Genomic DNA, 15385 nt, shown 5'->3' on the forward strand with positions numbered 1-15385 from the left:
GCATTGATGCCTACTTCAACATTTCCCGCTATAATCGGATTTCCAATTAATGTAAACATGTTTGCAATATAGAAATAGGCAAACGGGCATTACAATTTTTCTATACATCCTGTCCTGACTGAGTTATGATATAATGTAAACATGACTGCTCAAAAAGATGAAAATGTAGGGTACTAAAACTTTTAATTGCTAATACTCTGACAACATAGCACTTGTATTAACAAACAAGAGTAATCCCACACTTGAAGAATCACAGCTGCATTCTCTACTGAAAGCCTGCATTGATTATAACAGCAGGTGGTATGTACCACAAAGCTACATACAAGCTGTTGTGCAAAGTATGCTAATTAGGATCAGCACTAGATTTTAACCTAATTCTTGACAAATGGGTGTTAAAAATCAAGCAGTAATATTCATAAGAGTGCTATGCCAAATTGCTGTAAAAATTGACTGTCTTGTGGTGCATCTTGGCAGCGAACAAGTTTTACAGAAACAAGAGATGAAAAATTAGAGCAGTGCAGTGAAACCTTGCCAAAAATTAAAGAACCTGGAGGGAATGCGACACGTGTTAATAGCGCTGGGACAAATTTTTGAGAAATGAGAATCTTGCAGCAAGTGACAGTCATGTCACGGCAAATCCCTCTGAGAAATAATAGCCCTTCAAATAATGAGAGCATCAGAGTGGATCCCTACAAGAGATGAATGCTTAACAGTGAAGTTCTGAAAATGAGGACATAGCCAAACTACAATGAAAAAACAAATGTGCCATCAAGGATTATAAAAAAGGCTTGTGTAAGCAAAAAAAAAAGTCACAGCAAATTACTTCGAAAATGAGTGCCACTGTATCATAACCAATCTATACTAAGTAACCTTAGCGTTACACGCAAGTTGCAAAAAAACTAGCAGCTAAAGCAGCTAGCCAATAATTGGGGAAAAAAGAACAGCAGAATTGTGGTTGATCACTGGAAAAATCAAATCAAAGGCAGCAAGGCTAATTATCAAGTAAAACAGGAGCATCGTGGCTAATTACTAGGAAAAATCAGGAGCATCACAACCAATCATGAGAAATGACATCATTGTAGCTAATCACAGGCAAAAAAAAAACATTGCTTTGAATCATTGAAAGAAATTAAAACAACATGCTTAATTGCAGGGAGAAATAAGACCAACAAATCTACGTCACAACTGATCATTATGAGAAACACCTTATCTTCTGTATAAAAACCAACACTTCCCTAGCTACCACTAGTTCGGAGGAAGGGTCATTGGACCCAAAAAGGTTAACTCTGATTTCCCTCCATAGATGCTGCCAGATCTGCTGAGCTTTTCCACCATTTTCTGTTTTTGTTTGAGAAACTATGATATCCTGGCTAATTACTAGGAAAGTATCATAAATAAAATTTCATTAAGAAACACTCAAGTATGGATATTTTCCAAATTTTGTCTAACTCTGAGGAATATGAAAGCACTATGCTGAAGTCAGACTAAGAATTAAATAGTTGTACAGTGAAAGGTAGGTTTATTGATTCCACATTCCCAGTAAGAGTTGCATTTAAAGTGAATACTAGCAGAAGAGCCAGGTTATAGTACTCCAACTCTGGCCCACATGATCTCGAAGCATGCATCCCTGCTAAAAGCGCAGGATTGATTAATTTACTTGTAAATCTGAAAAGAGTGAGCCAGTACAAAATAAATTAGTGTCAGAGTGAATGTGAGAAACTAGACTGTCCCAATGAATGATAGCAAAGCTTTGAGGCCTCAATCGTCACCAGAAATAATAACAGCTGCAAAATTGCTAAAGAGATGAATTGCTACAAGAAACTAGAACACTGCAAAAAAATAGAAGGACAGAAGTGCATGGAATGTCTGTGCATACCCAAACTTCAGTTGTTCTAGAATGGACAAGTAGATAGTACTCAGGAGAAAGAACACTGATGTTTTCTCCTCCGCATATTAGAAATGCTGAGATTAATCATAATGTCCTGCTGTTACCATAATGGAGACCATCCAACTCACCACTGATTTGAGAATGGACTTTGGATCTTCCTAGACATTAATGGCTCCCATGTGGATGGTAATGCATTTGTTAATACAATCATATGGGCCTTAGTCATGTTTTAAGGCTAAGATAGGTCACATAGTAGATCTCACTCAATGATTGAAGCATATATCCTAGATTTGTTCTTGGCTTGAATTTGAATTATGTTGGTAGTTCAGTATTACTGTCAACGCTCAAGCGTGGGCAGAGTGAAATGATAACAAGCTTATCCACTCCAATCCAGTCATTGATGCTGCATTGTGAGATCAGGACAGGGAAACACTATACTGTTATCCCTTAACCATTACAAAAGCTTGGCAATACTCAAATATTGGCTTGTTTCGGCATGGTATTACAAAGTGCATGTTTGTGAAACAATTCTCTGCAAAAATCATTGGCCTAGATTTCCAATCAAAAGGTTAACCCATTGAAATGAATGAATGGTGATTGGTGTTCTGACCAGAAAACCCAGGTTTATTGTACTCAGGAAAGGAGGGGAGGAGTAAAGGGAAAACAAGTATTATGAAAAGAAAAGTTTAATCCCTTTAGAATATAGAATGTTTTAAATAACTTCTTTAATCACTTAATGCTTCTATTTGTATCAATTCTATCTCCTGTTGCTTTTCTTGACCATTCTTTTTTATAATTATAAAATGTTGGATGAGAACATTCAAAAACCACGGACATTATTATGTTTTAACCCCGAAATGTATGTTTTTCTAAAGATGTCTGCCACAGACAAAAAGAAAGGCTGTACTCCTGTGTGGGACTCACACCGTGTTTGAAGCTTGCCCAGCACTGCAGAGAGAAACATTACGGGGGAGAAAAAGTGAAAGAGGGAGAGGGTTAACTATCTTCGTCCTCTCAACTGAAATCCACATATTGCGTAATTTTTGTGTTTTGTCCTTCTAGGGATATATACCAAAAAAGGGGTTTAATACTGACTACAACAAGGCTGTGAATGTTAGTGGCCCAAAGTCTGGATTTGTGGACTAGTGTGCTTTGAGGTTCATAACTTTGAGGGCAGTGACTTAAACACCCCTGCTGTGTGGCTAAAATAAAAAGGAGAAAATACATTCTGAGTGCTGCCTGTCAGCCACCGACGAAAGCAATCAACCTCTAAAATCAAGAATCTCAAATTTGATTGTTCAACTGTCATCATCAATACTACTGGAATCATCCAGTACAATGGCCACCAAATTCAACTATTTGCTATTCATGACCAATTCAGAGACAAATTTATTCTTTTTTAAATCTAATTGGACTTACCCCTTACTTCTAATCTGTGTGTATGTTACTATTTCTTCTTGTGTTGGTGATTAATAAATTCAGACTTTTGGTTAATTCAAGAACACCTGGTTAACTTGGCATCCTTTGAAACAAATTCATTGTGGTCGAGGAGAAAGGTATTCCCAAGGAAAATTAAAAATTAACCTTGTTGCCACTAACTGAGGGGATAAGTGAATAACCAAAGGGAATCAGTTTATCCTTCCTACTTTGAGGCTTCCTGTTTGAATCCATAACAAATTGGCACACGTCACCTAGGTAATCACCAATTTGCAAGTATGTCTGTTAATACTTCTAAAATCAATTGTTCAAAGTGGTCATTTTTATATTTTGACCCAAAGCTTCAGATTCATAATCTGAGGCATGTAATTTGAATTATCACACACGTATTCATTTATTTTCTGATTTTGTAAACTTTCATAAGCACATTTTGCAACACAACTCATTCTGAAAAATGAAATACCATAATTATACTGTCAAGATCCACGTAATGGCATTTTAGCACTCAGTAATCAATGGCACTCTGATTCAAGCTTACAATCATTTATCATCTTGAAACATGTATTATTCATTCAAATCTAAAGTTTCTTCAGAACAGTTTTTTCTTTCTGCCTTTTAGATGACAATTTGGATTTCCCTCCTATCAATGCTGCAACATTGAAGTTTACAAAAGTTGACATTTGCCTGTCTGAGAAAAGAACGAGGTCAGATTTCTAAATTCCAGGGCACCAATACCAGTATCTCACCTGCCAACCTGACTGGAGTAGTAAGTTAGGTGCAAATAAATTAGCTGCCACAAAGTATAGTCACATCATTAAGAATTAGATGTAGAAAGTGAGAATTAGCCATTTTGGCATTCCTGGTTAACAAAATTTATAGCACGGTACAACAAAGGTATTAAGCAAATACTAGGCTGAATACAATAAGTTCAATGGAAAATTGAAGAGGAAAGAAAAGATTAGCAAAGCAGGAAGGAGTTTAAGGCAACTCAAATATGTACTATCAGCATGTGACTGGGAGTAAGAGGCGGCCTGGAGTCTTTTAAAAACCAAAGATGATAACTGTTTAGAAGTGCGACAAGATGCCAAAAACCTAAAGGAGTACTTTGATTCAATATTTACTAAAGGAAAATGTTGCTGTTGAAATAGCGTTGGTAGACGTTGGTGGGGTGGACATTCGTCAGCAGGATGCAGTTCAAAGCCTGTGTGCTTAGAGTGAGTACATTGACCTTGTAGTTGCCTTGCACCTCAAGTCGTAAAGGAAACATTGGAGGAGATGGCGGAAGACACACTATTGCAGAATTTCCCAAACAGTAGGCAGGTGTCGCAGGGTTTCAAAGTAGCAGATGTCACATCTTTGCTTCAGAAAGGAAGTAAGGATGGTCCAAGTAACTAAAGACCTGACATTTTATCGAAAGAGGGTAGTAGGTATTAGAAACATTAATCAGGGGGAAAATTTCAAACCCTTGGAGCTAATTAAAATAGCCAACATGGCATGGTAAAAAGATTATGTTTGACTGATCCAATTGAATTTCTCTGATGATGAAACAGATTGATGAAGGGAATGGGGTGATATTTCCTATATGAATTTTTTAAAAAAAACATCACTTGATGAAATATCATAAAAGGCTGTTTAAAAAAATAGAGGCTTGTAGAAAAATGACTAAAGGATAGCAACAGTGAGTCATTGTAAATGACACATTTTCCAGTTTGGAGGCTGGTGGAAAGTGGTATTCTCTTAGGGTTAGTGCAAAAACTACTGCACATTTAATGTATAAACATGGTATAGTTTCTGGCTATCTGTATGTTAGCCAGTATCATATATATCTCAAAAAATTTGGTTCTTGTTAAATCAGATGTGTCTAAGTTTACTTATAACACTATTTACAGAGCTACAATATCACAGACATATACACATTGGGTTCTCCAGTGCTACTGTACCTTATATGCACACAACTGACTGAATATATCGATATCATGACAGATACCTTTAAACTGCAACGTAAATGTCATAGTGCCATGCAACTGTCTTAAAGGTACAACATCCCAACTTTTCAGTTTAAAAAATGGGGACACTTTTTCCAATAACCATGTATGAGGATGCATAAATATTGTCTCTATAGATTTTGAGAACATCTTTGTGACTGTGTGATATGACCAGTTTAGTCCACAGTTATCATGATTTGGTAGCTTCCTTCTATAGTGTGCTGTCATCATGACAGAGTATCATTTGCTACTGATGCGTGGCTGTTGTCTGGCATGATACCTTCAGTATCCATGCAGTCACCCTGGGTGATGGGTGGTTGATGATATGCACTTTGTTCATTGCAAATAAATAGATGACATATCCAATGGTCAAGTCTTGCAATGTCATATAACCTAGGCTCGACAAAATGCATGGTATCATTCCACGAAGCTGTTGTGTTCATGTGAAAATCTCAAACTGTGATGTTTTGACACTGTTTAAGTAAGAATAAATGTCTGTACAGTATGCTCATTGATCATGTAGGGAAGAACTGTGCGGATTGATCTCCCAAACTTAGAGCTGCCTGTGAACGGAGTAGCATGAAAATTTGACATAGCTATCCAGAAATGCTGGCAAGTCACTTAACATTTAATGATCACTGTTAGTAAACACCACACATCCTGGAAAGGTACACTACAGTACAGCAAACTGTGATCAGCTACAATTTGTTGAGATATATTGAACAAATGACTAGGGTTGTCAATGATCAATGCAATGGTGGTACCTCTCATTTGTTGCACAAAAGGCAATTTGGTGAAGTGGTCAGAATGGAGTTGTGTCCTTGGACACAGAAATTGTCAACATTGATTTTATACAGTCACAAGAGTCTTACAGCATAGAAACAGACCCTTCGGTCCAACCAGTCCATGCCGATCATGTTCCCAAATTAAACTAGTCCTATTTGCCTGTGCTTGGCGCATATCCCTCCCAACATTTCCTATTTATGTACTCATCCAAACGTCGTTTAAATGTTGTAACTGTACTCGCATTCACCACTTCCTCTGGCAATTCATTTCATACACTAACCACTCACTGTGTGAAAATGTCTTTCCAGGCCATTTTAATAACTCAAACCCTCCATTTCCAGCAACATCCCGATAAATCTTTTCTGAATCCTCTCCAGTTTAATAATATCCTTCCTATAACACAACATCCAAAACTGCACACAGTACTCCAGAAGAGGCCTCACCAATGTCCGGTACAACCTCAACATGACATCCCAAATCCTAGAAAGGACTGAGCCACAACTTTTAGATGTAACACTGCATCATCTGTAAAGGTGACTAAACGATTAAGCCAGACTGAGTAAACACCAGTCAAGTCACAGATAGACTCAATATTGTGACTAGAAATATTTGTAAGTGATGGGTTTTTCGTGTTGTGAATGATGATAATATGTAAATCTGCACATGTTGGTAGACTGTTGATAGAAGGTCTGTCGATTTCAATGATGGGAAGGTTTCAGGTGTCCATCCTAAGGATTTGCACTGGTATTAAGGATAATGCCAATGCATGGGATGTCAGATCTGTTGTAAGCAGTTAGCTTATTTTCTATGGACTGTACCAAATTGCGCCAGTTTCCTGAGTACATCTCAATTATGATGCAAACTAGAATAATAATGTGCACTGGAACCATTGGCAATCCTACTTTTGGAGGGACTTTGAGAAAGATTTCAACTACAAAGTTAGTTTGGAGAGGCCAGGATTGTTCTCTTTGCAGTAAAGAAGTTGAGAGGAAATCTGATAGAGGTTAAAAAAATTGTGCAGATTCAAATGAAGTAGACAAACAAAATCTGTTTCCATTAGATGATAGTACAAGAACTAGAGGGCAGATTGAAGATGTTGGGTAAGAGCCACAGGCAGAAAAGGAGGAAGAAATCCTTTTACAGAGTGGTAATGATATATATCCAAGAGTCATGGATATCCTAAGATTTCAAAAGGAAACTGAATGAACATTTGAGTGAAATAAACTTGCAGGGCTATGTCGATAGAAAAGAGGTATGTGACTTGATTGGACAGTTTGACAGAGCGCTGGTATAAACTTGATGGGCAGAAGGATCTCATTATGTGCCATACTGAAACTGTGGCCAAACTTCTACTCACACCTGGGCAATGAAATGGAGTTCAGGTGCTAGTAGAATGCTGGGAAGTCTTGCTGGGTTGATTCACCAGTGCAGTCCCACGACCTGGGAAGGTACCCAGTGGCAGAAACAACAGCCCCAGTATACTGCTCAGCAAATTGAGACTGTCAGCTAATTTGATGATTAATGGTCTAATTAAGTGTGGCTTTCCCAGGCCACTGGCATTTCCAGTGATAGTGTGAAGCCCAATAGCATTGGGTGAGTTGGTGGGTGGGGTTGGGAGGAGAGAAGTTCACCAGTAGCATGGAAGTGGTCTCTTAACGGCTTCTTTCGGAAAGTCATCTCTAAGCTTATTACAGGCAGCAGATTGCGAGCAGCAATACCTCAATGACCCTAATGCGCCGTTTGTTGATATTGACAATGTTTTGAAGGGGAGATGTTTAATGTAGATGCAGTTGAGTTTTGAGACAATTATTTTTAAAATTATAATTGGTCATAATAGCATACAAAATCTCCCTTGAATAAAACTGAAATCCATGTTTATTTAGCCAGGTCAGGCATAAACAATGGCAAAATGGAAGTTAAGGTGACCTCAATTTGATTAGATCTGCCCCTAAAAATCTCTGAAGAATTTTTAGCTGTGTGCAGAAAGGACTTAATATCCAGGTAAACGTAATCCTGAAGCACAGTCTGGCAAATATTTAGTGAAAACCTAATTTTCAACTCAAAATCCTACACTTGGTTGGCAGAAACCAAGTGCAAAATATACAGAGACCTGGGAAATTGAGGCCTCTATAATGTGTGGGTGCCTACATGTAGTTATAACTGAACACAAAAGCAAAGTAGTCATTGAGTGAAATGTCTAATGAACTGTAAGTTTAATCCTGTTCTTTAATTTGGTAAATCCAGAGTGGTATATTTCAAGTGGGTTTTTCTAATATGTACCTTTCTAAAACCTTCCCATTATAGCTGAGGTACATATTGAATTGCAGATCATTTAAAAGGATTAAAAAGGCTTAATCTTTAGTGTGTATTAGAAGAATTATAAAACTGTATCCATTATAAAACAATTAACTTGTTTTGTACACTTGAATTCTTGCTGTAAAAATGAACAGCATTCAGGAAATATTTGATTTCGATGGTGAACAAAACCTAATTCAGTGTAAAATAAACAGATCAGGAATGCTGTGATTCAAATGTAATTTTATCAAACATTTCACATCTGTGCTTCAGACAGCAGATTTAAATGTAGAATCTAACGATAGACAATTCCACAATTATTCAGTTGTTTTAATGTTGAGCGCACTCATTAACCATCCTATTGAAAAACTTACTTGAACAGAGGAAGCCATTTAAATTGCACTCATTTGCATATCAACATTTTCTAAAGTTTTTTGATTTATATCGTAGTAAAATGTTTCAAAATTTATTATTAATTTAATTGCAAAATAAATGAGTTGAGGTTTCAATATTAAAAATTTTTGCATGCCGTTTATAGCACCCAAGAGCAAAATACAGCAGACATGCAACTTTACAACTGAAGGCCAACCTGACAGAGGCACTATCGTTCATTTATCACAGAACCATTAACATTGTGGCAACATTTTGTAAATTACATGATTTTAGCTTTTAAACCTGCAAATCCAATACTGGTCACACATGCAGAAAATGTTACAGTTAATAAATGACTCTGAAAATGTCGAATTTTATGCATAACTCAATGAAATGCATTTAAAAGATAGACACTAACTTGCAGTACATTTCTAACACATTCTGCAGATGGCATTGTAGTACTGCATTTACAGCAATGAGTATTGATCCTTCAAAATATAAAACTTACAGAGTTCACTTCCAGATTTGTAAAGGAGCCTTGTGCATCAAAACAAAACAGGCCACAGTCATGGAGATGAGGCAGTAAATGTTTTGCATTGAGAAATGTTCTGAGATTCCACACATGTACAAATATAAAAAAAAATTGAATTTGAATATACTACCTGTTAGTAAATTGAGGGAAGTTTTAGAAGCTGTGTTAGCTATTCAAGGTCTTATAAAAATGCCTGGTCAAGGAGGTAGGTTTTAGTGAGCATCTTAAAAGAGGAGAGAAAGTTGAAGAGATGCTTAGAGAGCAAATTCCAGGTTAAATTCTAGGCAACAGAATATATAGCTGCCAATGGTGGTGATGCACAAGTGCATGCGATGGAGGAAATAAAATTATTGGAGTGTTGTTAAACTGCAGTAGGTTGCTGAGATAGAAATAAACAAGACCATGGAGAGATTGCACATAAGGATCAAAATTTTACAATCTAGGTGTTACTCCATCATGAATCAACGTAGGTTGACAAGAACAGATGAGTGAATGGGGCCTGGTATGACTTAGGATACTGGCAGTTAAATTTAGCTGAGTTTAAGTTTATGGAGTGTGTTTGATGGGAAACCACTGGGAATAGTCTGGCGTTAAGAAAAGCAAGGGTGAAGGTTTCAGCAGCAGATGGACTGAGGAAGAGTGCAGCTGGTTAATAACACAGAGGTGAAAGAGGTAAACTCCAAGTTGGAGAGGTTTTGAGATAGGAATCTCAACACAAGTTGAAATAGAACAAAGTTTACATATAATGGCCAAGGAGAGGCAGACACTGTGGCAGGAGCTGAAGACAATGTTTTCTATCTTTTCAATGTTTAATTGTTAAAAAATTTCTCATTGGACAAGCAGATTGACAAAGTAGAGACAGTTGAAGAACAAAGAGAGATCGTAGTAAAAAGCAACTGCATCCCATGATGTGACTTCAGATGATGTGCTGAGAGTAACAAAGAAATATTTTAACATTTCTATTTCATGTGTTCAATGAACATTTTAACAGACAACCGTTTAAACTATAAATTCCAGTATATTTAATGAGAAAGTAAATAATGCACATACTTTATCTGAGAAGCACTTGCTGTGATCTTCATCCATTATAATTTCAAAGCATGTTATATAAAAATAAACAAATTTTCAACAATCTCTGGGCTCCAAAAATTATATGTGCAAAAAGCTTAAGAGAAAATACTTGAAGTATTTGCACCACGTGGTGGCTTAAAAGGTACCCAGAAATCAACAGACATTAGCTATTATTGAAAAAACAATCTGGAGCTGGGGACATGGAAGCAAGCTTCTCTCTTAGTTTTACATACTTCTTACAGCCAGTCAAAATTACACTGTTACAATATCATTTTTAATAAAACATATTTTTGACAATTTGCCAACAACCAGCAATTATTGGTACAAAATAAGCACTGAAGATTACTCACGCTTCCAAAGATATATTAGAGTAGGTCATTACGTAGCCAGGGACCACATGCTGTGCAGCAAACGCACTGATGTTCAAATCTCCATCAAATAGAACTTTCCGTACAGATGTCTGGGGAACAATGTCCAGTACTGCCCAACACCTACCAGATAAAGGCAATGAAGATTCATGTGCTAATGTGAAGTGATGCCATTTTATCACAATCACCTCAAACACCAAAAGCCTAAATTTTAATGAGGGTTGTTGGAGGGGATGATGACAGATTTCTTGTCCCCACTCAATGAACCGACTTTACCATAAGCTGCCCAACAGAAATGAAACACATGGGAAAGCGAACCCAAAACAGAATGGCTCCTCCTCACCCCAATTCATCCCCCTCTGATCCCATTTTGATTTAGCCTCTTCCCTCTCCCCCTACCAATCCCTCACTTTTGAGGAAGGTTTGCATTATCCATAATGGGCTTTGCTGGTAAATATCCAATTGATAATCGGCGGTTTACTGGTGGGAGACGGGAAACTCGTCCTCAAATGCTGCCAGCCAATCTGACTGGCTGACAGCTTCTGCCATGCCCATTGGACAGTAAGGTGTCCCGTGGAGAAGAGTCATATAGAATTAGAGAGTGGTAATGTCAGACCTTTACAGATGGGGAGGAATTGGTCATCTGAGGTAGGGGTCAAGGAGGTGGGGTCTGGGTTTGAGACACCAAGGAAGCACTAAATTGAAGGCTATTCATCTTAGGGGTCAGTGTCAAGTCATCCCCAAAAGAACATGCACATCCATTCCTTCCCACCTTTCCACCAAATTTCGTAAAAAAAAAGCCATCCCACTCTTGCCAACTTTCCATTTGTTGAACAGATCATTTCATCTCTTAACCACTGCCAGTAAAGGAGGTTTTATTTTTATATCCAGAAGCACTGTCACACACAATTGAATGGCTTTTCCACCAAATCACTTGTGGCAATTTTCACCTATTCATCACCATCATTAAATAACCTCGTGTTTTCCAATTGAAAGTTTTTTATATACAAAAGTGCTCTTACATACAAGCTATTGGCTTTCCCCCTAAAAAAATCAACCACCACTAGTAAAACTCCTGTTATCAATTGAATATTTACCAGCAAAGCCCATTATGGATAATGCAAGCCTCCCTCAAAAGTGAGGGATTGGTAGGGAGAGAGGGAAGAGTCTGAATCAAAATGGATCGGGGCAAGGGGGAGCCATACGTTTTTTGGTTTAAAAACAAACTTATTTTCCTAAACCAACCTGCTCAGAGATGTTGGTATACACCTCTGGAGCAGGTGGGACTTGAACCCAGGCCTCAGTCTAGGGGTAGGGACACCACCACTGCGCCACAAGACAGCCCATGCATTTGTTATTTTCTAAAACGGGCCCAATAATGCCTTTTATTTTTCTTCCCTCCCCAAATCGTAGGTGACAATACATCGCTACCCGATGAGCTCAATGCACTCTATGCTCACTTTGAACAGAGGTCAGTGAAATGATATCACCCACCCAGAAAGCCCTGGATGCATCTGCAAGTTCGGTCACCTCCACACATTAGATTGTTCTTAAGGGTGAACTCATGGAAAGTGACTGGCTCAGATTGTGCCTTAATGACTACCATCTGGTGGCTCTGACATCAATAATTATGAGGAGCTGAGGGGTTGGTCACGGCCCACATCAAATCCAGCCTCCCAGCTTGCCTTGATCCCTTGCAGTTTGCCTTCTGGTGCAACAGGTCCATGGCAGATGCCATCTCCCTGGCCCTACACTCATCTCGAGAACATCTGGTCAACAAGGATACCTACGTCAGCCTCCTACTTACTGACTACATTGCTGCCATCTATAAACTCTGAGACCTAGTCTCTGCTCCCCACTCTCTAAGTGGATTCTTCACTTCATGACCGATAGACTGCAGTCGGTAACGATAGGCCACAATACCTCCTCCATGATAATCCCCAACACCGGTGCCTCACAAGTCTGCGTACTCAGCCCCCTATTATACTTAATAAATACACACATGACTGTGTGGCCAAATTCCACACCAACTCCATTTACAAGTTTGCAGACACCACTGCCATTGTAGGTTGGTTCTCAAACAGTGATGAGACGGAGTACAGGAAGGAGAGTGCTTAAGAGCATGGTGTAGAGACAACAATCTCTCTACCAACATCAACAAAATGAAGGAGCTAGTCAGTGGCTTCAGGAAACAGAGTGGAGGGCACGCTCCTCTCTGCATCAATGGTACTGAGGTGGAAATGGTTGACAGCGCCAAGTTCTTGGGAGTGATGATCACCAACAATCTGTCCTGGAACAAAAACAAAGTTGCTGGAAAAGCTCAGCAGGTCTGGCAGCATCTGTGAAGGAGAAAACAGAGTTAACGTTTCGGGTCCGGTGACCGTTCCTCAGAACTGATGGTGGCTGGGAAAATGTCAGTTTATATGCAGAAAATAGGGAGGTGGGTGGGGTAGGGAGTAAACGATAGGATAGAGCCCGAAGAGAGAGAAAGACAGTTGGACAGACAAAGGAGTTGGTAACGATCAGGCTGGGAGGGTGAATAGTTGTTAATGGGGACTGTTAGTGACTAACGACAGGGGGTGTGTAATGGCAGGCTATGTGGTAACAAGGCCTGGTGTGTGGGGTAGGGGTCTGGGACATGGGAGAGTTTAGGTCCTAAAATTATTGAACTCGATATTGAGTCCGGAGGGCTGTAGGGTCCCCAAGTGGAAAATGAGGTGTTGTTCCTCCAGTTTGCGTTGGGCTTCGCTGGAACACTGCAGCAAGCTGGAAACAGAGATGTTGGCCAGGGAGCAGGGTGGTGCGTTAAAGTGGCAGGTGACAGGTAGCTCAGGGTCTTCTTTGCGAGCAGAACGTAGACGTTCTGTGAAGTGGTCGCCAAGTCTACGCTTTGTTTTCCCAATGTAGAGGAGACCACGTTGTGAGCAGCGAATGGAGTAGTCTAGATTCTGGGAAGTGCAGGTGAAGTGTTGCTTCACCTGGAAAGTATGTTTGGGCCCTTGGATACTGGGGAGGAAGGAGGTAAATGGGCAGGTGTTGCACCTTCGCCAGTTACAGGGGAAGGTGCCATAGGGCTGTGGGGAGGTGTTGGGGGTGAAGGAAGTGTGGACCAGGGTGTCCCGCAGGGAACGGTCCCTGCGGAAGGCAGACAAGAAAACAATTCTGTTTGTCTAGCGCTATTAACAAAGAATCACTTCCAAAAGGCATTTCATGTGAACACTATGAAACAAAATCTAAACACCATGTCATGTACAAGCATAGGGAGGGGAGAGAGAAGAAAGTGTTTAGGGAGTAAACTCGAGCTTCGGGACTATACAGCTAAAGACACGAATGACACTTGGTCGAGCAAAGAAAATCCAGGATATATACAAGAGGACAGAATTATAATACGAATAATGGTCGACCCCTGACTTACAGAGAGTGATAACTGGATCACTGACAACTAATCAACAAAAAACAGAAAAATTTCAGAACAGACAGCCTCCCAATCAACTGCAGAACAGTATTCAATCGGGAATTGACTGAGTCCTCTGCCTTATTAAGTGCTACTTGTATTTTGTTTTGATAACTTAATCAAACTTGTGAATCTTATCTAAACACACACATACACAAAATGGTTTTGTACTTAGTTGGGCAATGAGTCTTACAATTAAAATTAAAGTGGATTTCAGAATCCTATGCCATACAGCTAGTTTTTTTTTATTCCATATATTTTATTGAATGTAAATTTCACTAACTGCCATTGTAGGATTGGAACACATTAATCTGGGATTCATGGATGAGTAGACGAATGATATTACCACTACACCTTCATCTCCCTCTCAGTATTAACTCCACCATCTCTAATTCTACTAGAAAGAGTCTGGCTAGGTGTCACTGTCTTCAGTATTTTGCTACGAAGAAAATATGTTCTTTATCTCAAAGAAAATATTGAGCACAGATTTTGGAGTCAGGACTCCATGACAGCACCAGATGGGCTTCCTTTGAACTACAGAAACCCTTGAGCTAAACTTCATGCCTGGGCAACTCATTAAAATGCAAACAGACGTTTGGGGCATACCTTTGAGGAGTGATTAAAATGCAATCAACCATTCTTGTTCTTAAATGGCTTGCATTCTCCAAATGATAAAAAAAAGTCTCGTAATTATTGCTAACAGACTTTTTGGCTTTGGAGTTGAAATTCAGCAAATTTGTGTGATTTAAAAAAAGCCCCTTTCTGTGATGATGATAAGTGAATGCTGTAACTTGAACTCCATTGTTTAACAATCAGTTAGCCATCAAAAACCATTTGAGGTTGGGACCCTCTTGGTCCCCCTTGGTCCAGGAACTCCCTACCTATGTCCGTGACACCATCCACGCCCTCCACCTCCTCCAGAACTTCCAATTCCCCGGTCCCAAAACACCTCATCTTTACCATGGACGTCCAGTCCCTCTACACCTGCATTCCCCATGCAGATGGCCTGAAGGCCCTCCGCTTCTTCCTGTCCCGCAGGCCCGACCAGTCCCCCTCCACTGACACCCTCATCCGCTTAGCCGAACTCGTCCTCACCCTCAACAACTTCTCTTTCAATTCCTCCCACTTCCTACAGACAAAGGGGGTGGCCATGGGTACCCGCATGGGCCCAAGCTACGCCTGCCTCTTTGTAGGTTA

At 39.4% G+C, this 15385-nt stretch overlaps 1 protein-coding gene across 1 annotated transcript in view; it reads right to left on the minus strand.

Annotated features, from left to right (window-relative positions):
* Nucleotides 1–11283, minus strand: part of si:ch211-51h4.2 — a 102349-nt gene extending 91066 nt beyond the window's left edge. The window contains exons 1-2 of the mRNA XM_048604599.1: nucleotides 11216–11283; nucleotides 10717–10857 (exon numbers count right to left, since the gene is read on the minus strand). Of these exons, the coding sequence (XP_048460556.1) occupies nucleotides 10717–10857; nucleotides 11216–11283 (209 nt within the window). The remainder of the gene's footprint in view (nucleotides 1–10716; nucleotides 10858–11215) is intronic.
* Between the last annotated feature and the right edge of the window lie 4102 nt (nucleotides 11284–15385).

Source organism: Rhincodon typus, chromosome 13 (assembly GCF_021869965.1).
Source record: "Rhincodon typus isolate 14 chromosome 13, sRhiTyp1.1, whole genome shotgun sequence".
Lineage (NCBI taxonomy): Eukaryota > Metazoa > Chordata > Chondrichthyes > Orectolobiformes > Rhincodontidae > Rhincodon > Rhincodon typus.